This window comes from Centropristis striata, chromosome 12, assembly GCF_030273125.1.
Source record: "Centropristis striata isolate RG_2023a ecotype Rhode Island chromosome 12, C.striata_1.0, whole genome shotgun sequence".
NCBI lineage: Eukaryota > Metazoa > Chordata > Actinopteri > Perciformes > Serranidae > Centropristis > Centropristis striata.
In genome coordinates this window covers 15844631-15851563 of record NC_081528.1, presented here as the reverse complement: position 1 = coordinate 15851563, position 6933 = coordinate 15844631, and the positions used below count along the sequence as shown (strand labels likewise).

At 41.0% G+C, this 6933-nt stretch overlaps 1 protein-coding gene across 1 annotated transcript; it reads left to right on the top strand.

Moving 5' to 3' along the window:
• The first annotated feature begins 1280 nt into the window (after positions 1-1280).
• LOC131982234 (uncharacterized) lies at positions 1281-6729 on the top strand. Its single transcript, XM_059346831.1, has 4 exons — positions 1281-1430; positions 4713-4811; positions 5051-5143; positions 6173-6729. The coding sequence occupies exons 1-4, from the start codon at positions 1281-1283 to the stop codon at positions 6479-6481; spliced, it is 651 nt and encodes a 216-aa protein (XP_059202814.1). The 3' UTR covers positions 6482-6729.
• The last annotated feature ends 204 nt before the right edge of the window (positions 6730-6933 follow it).

Below are 6933 nucleotides of genomic sequence, written 5' to 3'. Positions count from 1 at the left end.
GCTACTTGGTTGAGCCCAGCTGTCCTGTATTTGGTAAATGGTAAATGTAGTGCTTTTCTAATCATTTTGACCACTCAAAGTGCTTGACACTACAGACATCGCTTATTCACTTATTCACACGGGAGGCCAAGGTTACCCTACATAGTGCCACCTGCATCACACCGATGTACGCAGCACCATAATTTGGGGTGCAGTATCTTGCCCAAGGATACTTCGACATGTAGGGTCTACCAACTGGCCGACTGGTCGCTGCTGTTGTAGGGGTATCTGGTTACAGATATACTGACTTGATTTACTCAAGTCACCTCGAAATGGGGGCACCATTCTGTAGAGAGAAAATATAGCCAATTCATCTAAACCTCATAAAGTTACAAAACTATCAATTTGGAACACTGATTCATAATTAACATAATAATAATCAAATTAACATAATATTAAGTAGTGGTTGAAGAAGTTTGGAATAATTTTCATAGAAGAGGCTAGCATGTCATAGTGTACAACATTAAATGTACAGCATGTATATTGCAAAAGGGTATTTATTCTAAATACATAAATCAAACAAAAATACACAATAACTAATCTAAAGAGCATTTATAGTGAGAATGTGGAAGACGAGATTATGTATGCTTGTAACAAAATGGCCGACCATTAGGATGGATAAAGAAGCAGCATGAAATCAAAAAGGCAGAGCCCTTTTGTTCTTGGGAGAACAAAAGATGAAGTTTTATAACTAAGTTCAGAAACAAGGACCACGCCTTAAACACATCCAATTTCTGGCACCAGTATTCTTATGCAAACCTCATCTGTTCCCATCCTCTTGGTCTCCGTTTGTCATATCACGTGCCAGATGAGTTCTGCACCACAATAACACTTACCCTCATCATGGATCAGGAGATTCTCATCTATCCTTTGGACAGCGAGCAGTTTGATGTGATACTGCTGACTCCCAGAGATGAAGAGTCCTCTCGATCACCAGGTCTTACTAGCAACCCCACTTGCAGCAAAGGGTCCACATTCCCCTGCTCCCGTGGCTTTTGCCTCCCAGCAAACCTGCCACCGCAGCCGGCTCTTCGCCTCCAAGAGGCTCCAGTGGTAGAACCCGCCTGCGACGTTGGAGAGATGCCACCTCTCCTTCGCACTCACTTCCATCCCACTCGAGATCCACCCACTTGCACGCCAGCAGCCATGATCACTGTTCTCACTCAGCACGCCGTCACTCTGAACGTCTCCCGTCCTCCAACATATCCCTCTGGGCTGTAGCCGGTTTAACGAAGGCCCTCATGGAACGCAACATCCCATTCCAACAGTCCGATAGGAAGGCAAAACTTTTTAAAACCGTCTACGACTTTGTCGCATCCAACATCGAACCTCCACAGCACATCCAGGTTCTCAGGAGAGCGTCCGCTGCAATGCCGATGATGATCCTTGGGGTGCAATTAAGTTGTCAATTACAATTTATTTTTTATTTTTAACCAAGCTGCTTTAATCAAACTGCACTCTCCAAGTAGTTGGAGATGTGATGGAGCATCGGTATTGGGGGACATGGGATAAGAATGTGTTGAACCTATAGGCCAACAGCACACACTAGGATTATGAAATAGTATTGTTAGAAATAAAATAATAATTATTTTGTCGGTTTCTGCAATTTTGATTAAATGTTAGAGATGGAAAGATGCAGGAAACAATGTGAGGATGGAGGAAAGGGTGAAAATATGTTAGAGAAATTATGTTAGAGAAATTTCCTCTGGAGCATCACATGAAGTAAGATTAGCTGACAGTAGGCTTTCGTGGCTGTTTGTGTCTGCACATGTGTGAACTGTAGTACAAATATTTATAAAGACTGCACACTATTTCTCACTCTTAATCGTATACAGAAACTGTAAAAACAGGCATTATTGTCACATATTTTATTATCTATCGTATGATTAACCTAAAATTAGACAGCACTGCAGGGTTATGGGCGGCTGTGGCTTGAATGGTAGAGCAGTTGCCCACTAATCGGAAGGTTGGTGGTTCCCTGACCATGGCAGCCTACATGTCGAAGTATCTTTAGGCAAGATACTGAAACCTAAACTGCTCTCGATGCTGCGTTCAGCTGTTAATCATTCTGGTCATTTAGGGTAGCCCTTGCCACCAGTGTGAATGGGTGAATGAGTGCAGTCTGTAGTGTAAAGCACTTTGAGTGGTCGCAAAGCGACTAGAAAAGCTATATAAGTGCAGGTCCATTACCATTTGTTTACACAGAGCAGAGGGGAGTGGACAAGAGATGTTGCAAAAATTGTAATTGTTGTAAAAATGCAGATAGTTCAATATGTATAACATGTGGAGACCCTTTTCCGCCCAACATTCATGACACTTGTTGGTACTTTAAAAAGTGGTTGTTGTTTTTTTCAGAGGAACTCCACGTGTTTTTTTTTCCATGGTTATGTTATTATGCACAATACATTTTTTAGTTGTGCCGACATCTATGACTGTCCATCCATGACTGTGCTGATTCCATAGTGGTGCAGGACTTATGTGTTAAGGAAATAAAACAAGGTAAAGTAGAAACAAGCATAACACTATGAAACAAGTTAATCAGGTAAAAAGGAAAAACAGGTAAAACACAATTCACGCTCAGGAGAGCGTCCGCTGCAATGCCGATGATGTCACTTTGCTCCACACAGCAGCCCGTACAGCAAGCCAAAGGACAAATTCCAGTCCAAGCAACCTCCATTCAGCCACTCTTTTCTCTCTCCACATTAACACCAACACAATCAACCCGAGTTCATGCATCCCTCCATCCCAGCACTCTTCCCTCTTCTCTTAATCCCAACTTTCCTGTTCAACCACCTCCAATAACCTTAGCTCCACCTAATATGCTACCCCACGGCCAACTGGTCACTCCCAATATAGCAAACCAGAGTGGCAACAGAAACCAAAATACTCCCATTTACTACTGCGGGTGCTTTTCCTCCCCCCTTTCCCCCTCCCTACCCTACGTTAACCCATCACCAAAATGTCTTTAACCATACGGTTTATCCTAACCATATTGAAACCTTTTTCTCCACAGCCAGACCCAACGTTTTCCCCTGCCTCATCCTGCAGCCCTATAACTTCAACTTAGCCACTGCATAGCCCCCAGAGCACCCAGACGCTCCTGCTCGTCCTTCCTCCGTGCCACTCTCACTCAGGCAACAGATTCTAGTGACTAGAGTAACTACACTGACCTCGCTCAGCTCCTAAACCCTCACACATGGGACCCCACATTACAAGAGAACTGCTTACTTCTATCGGCCCAATCGCACTCAAAGAGCCACTCCCCACTCGCTCATCACAGATCTGCATCGCATATAGATGACTATTTGTCACACATCCTTGACCTGGCTCTGTAGTTTGGGGACAACGGCTTCTACTCCCAGTCTAGATTTTTCCTTGCAATACTCAACCATGCCCTTTCCCTAATTCACCTAGCAGGCCAAGGAGCCTGACTTTCCAAAGCAGATCCTGGTCCATCGTACCTCTTTACGATCCCCAATCAACCCCTTCATCCCCCTCAACCCTCACCCCCTTATCCCCTCGACCCATCCCCCTTCTTCCCCTCTTCTCTCATCCGCTCATCCTCTCCATCTCGCATTTCATCCCATCCCCCTACCCTCCTACTCAGAAAGTCCATCTCTATCTTGCATTAAACAATTCGAAATTCCTACATCTATTTCGGTGTCAACAAGACCAACATTTCATTTTAAATGGTATGGCTAAAAAAACACCACAACAGTAGTACAGAACAATAACTCTATATCCAATGAGAGGTTCACACCTCATGTATATGTAAATCCACCTAAAGCCATGGGGATGGGGTTTCTTTGTTTGGCGTGATAAAAGGGAACCTCCATTTTGAGGGGGCTGAAATCAAGAAAATGTTGGCAGATTTTTTTTTCAATTCATGTATCCAAATGAACATTTTTTGGCATACCTGTGTCCTCTACACTGTCTTTCAAGTGAAGTTGCTTGCTGGTTCCTATTGCATTTAAATCAGTTGAGAGACCTTCTGTTGTGGTCTCTGAGCTGACTGCTGTTGTAGTAAACTTTGTGTTTACAAATCAAAAACCTCTTATCTCTGGAGGGAGATCTCAGACCCTGTTTTCTGTTTTGATTCTTGCTAAACTTAGCTAGCTGACGAGTTCAGATATCTTGCAGCTGGCTGTTTAATGGATCTACATATTTACTGTACACTCAAAAAAACGATTCAAGCCCTTCTTAGATGTTATTATATTATATGTTTATTTCAGCTTTTAGCTAGGCTACTAATTGGCCTACATACTAAATGCTAACTCTGGCATTGACATAAGCACATAGTATTTCACAGTTTACCTTTTTACTAGATTTATATAGTTTTTTAAGGGTCTTTTATGGACTTAAAGTTCAAAAGCCAATTTGTGTGTTCCCGGGCGTGAACGTGGCGGAGGGCACGACCATGGACATGTACGGACATGCACAGTGCCTGCGCCTGGTTCAAAATAGTGACCGACTATCAGTTGAGCCGGGAGAATTAGCATGTTTTACTTTCCGTTATGTGAGCATTAAGGTGAGAATTTAGATGTTTCTTTACTGTGCAGCAAGTTTATTATTTGTTAACACGCCCAGCTTTGTGTATTTTACCGTTTATGTTTGTTTATTGCTGGGATAACATTACACCTTTGCTGATAATGTATTGCACTTATACAGTGCAGTTCCTGTGGATCAGTTCAGAGAAACTCTTCCAAATTTTCGAGAGCACAGAAGAAGTAAAGGGACAGAAGATAAAAAGGATCCTGGCAATCAAAGATGAGGTTAGTGAAAATGCAAAGAACACCATTTTGTTATTAAGATAGAACCTAAATGCCATTATATAAACAAGCATAGCTGAGTTGTAAGTGTGTTGGGGTCATTTTTTAGGGTGTTGGTGTCCTTCATAGTGGTACCTTGATAGATAAGACCCTCTGCTCTTACACAATCTGCTCTAATTGTTGTTCCACCATTGCACCCACATTTGGCTGAATGTCCTCCTGTTTTATGGCCTGTGTTTTAGTGTGACAACATCAATATCAGGAGGGAGTGTGTCCTCAAAAGCCTGATCATATACCTCAATGAGGATCCAGACTCTCTCTTCAAGGAATACCTGGTATGTGTCAGTGTTTCCCATGTAGTACAGGGAAGTGTTTTTCAAGTTAATTCCCCACATATTGCAGTGTTTCCCATAAGGTTTTGAGAGACTGTGGGGGGGACGCCGGACCTTCTAGGGGGGTCGGGGGGTCTTCTGGAAGAAAATTTGACTCAAAGTTAAATGCATCAATCTAGTGTTTTTGAGAAATTAAGAGGCTAGAACACACAAACTGGAAGCTTTTGAAGAAAAACAGATGCATTTTCTGTAAAAATATTGATATAAAATAGAATATGCAAAAAAAATCAAATTTAAAGAGCTGTGTCCTGAGGACTATTTTCTGGAATAATTTGAGGTCATATGACATGGAAGCTAATGAAGTCAAATTTCTTATTTTTATGTACACAAGCTATTTGTTCCATGTGTATTTTGCAATGTTATGACACTTTAAATTGTTTTAGCGTGCATAAAATATTTCTCAGTCTATATAAATAAAGAAAAAATGCACACTGTACATGATGATGATAACTGCAGTTAAAAATACAATTGAACTCATTTTAAAGTGAGGGGAACATGTCCACTGTGGAAGCTACACCCAAAATATATCTGGAGCTTTACTCAAAAGTTTGGGGCTGAAGCCCCAGTAAAATGACGTGGCAACAGCAACACACCTCAAAGTGCACCTCAGCAGTAAATGACACACGCTAAGCATTAGTTTTGTTCAAAAAGTAATTGTAGGATGTAAAGATCTAACGTTAAAGATCATAGGAAGCACTCTACAGAGCTGACACGTACCTTTCTTGAAATGTGTGGTGTAGACTTTTTGGTTTTGTTTTTGTTTTTTTGTCGTTGTATTCGGTAACACCAGTGTTGTTACAACTGCATTACATTTTGGGAAATACACACAGCGGCAACCCTAGCATGGATCTCTGCAATATTCACTGTATTCATCAATATTTCAAATTCTGTGGGAGGGTTATGTTTATGATCTGTGCAAATAAATAGTATATTTTTTATGTTAAATGATTGTTATGTGTTTCTGTTTTTCAGCCATCTGCTGTTGAGGATGCCGAGAATGACATTGTCACTACAGTTATGGGCATTCACACAGTCCGAAGCCATGAGTTTGGGGAGCCAGATGACGTGTGGGTCATCATTGAAGGCGTGAAAGTCTTCACCAATGTAGGAAGTGCCATAAGGGCTTTCATCTCACTCTTTGGGCTTATTTATGCGCTGGATCTTAGTTTTCCAGAGAACCTGAAATACACTTTTGAGTTTGTCCAAAAAATCCTGATGAATCTGGATGCACACCGGCTAAACACCAAAATACAGCAACTGAAAATCAAGCTGTTCATGTAAAAGATGAACAGGTGAAAAGTAACACTTGGACTGGGGACTTGTTTTTGTTTTTGGGTTCGGTTTGGTAAGATTTCAAAATGTGGCTCCACTGGCTGCCAAAAAGTGTGTTTTAATGTAACTTCCTGTATGTAACTGCCATATGTGTTTTAAGGTGCTGAAGGAATGTTATTGACCTTACAGATTACATTTTAAGGTTTCTAAAATCTGTAAACTGCATTGTTTATCTGTTGAGTTTCAAATGCTTATAAATAAAAGCACCTCAACCAGGTATGGTCTCATGTCCACATTAATTCATCTTTGATTTTCATTTCTATGTTTTTAGGTTGAATGAACACAATTTCTTTATTTTAGCACTCCTTGACATAAATTAGTTGAGATAACTCAATTTAAATACAATACATACATGTTTTTAATTTGAGTTCAACCAAATGTAAAAAATTGAGTTACATTAA

What these genes read in the sequence shown, in the direction of transcription:
- LOC131982234 (XM_059346831.1), top strand. Translation starts at nt 1,281, where the DNA reads ATGGAACGCAACATCCCATTCCAACAGTCCGATAGGAAGGCAAAACTT. An exon ending in TCCTGGCAATCAAAGATGAG is followed by an intron (nt 4,812 to 5,050) that starts GTTAGTGAAAAT and finishes CCTGTGTTTTAG; the next exon opens with TGTGACAACATCAATATCAG. An exon ending in CTCTCTTCAAGGAATACCTG is followed by an intron (nt 5,144 to 6,172) that starts GTATGTGTCAGT and finishes TCTGTTTTTCAG; the next exon opens with CCATCTGCTGTTGAGGATGC.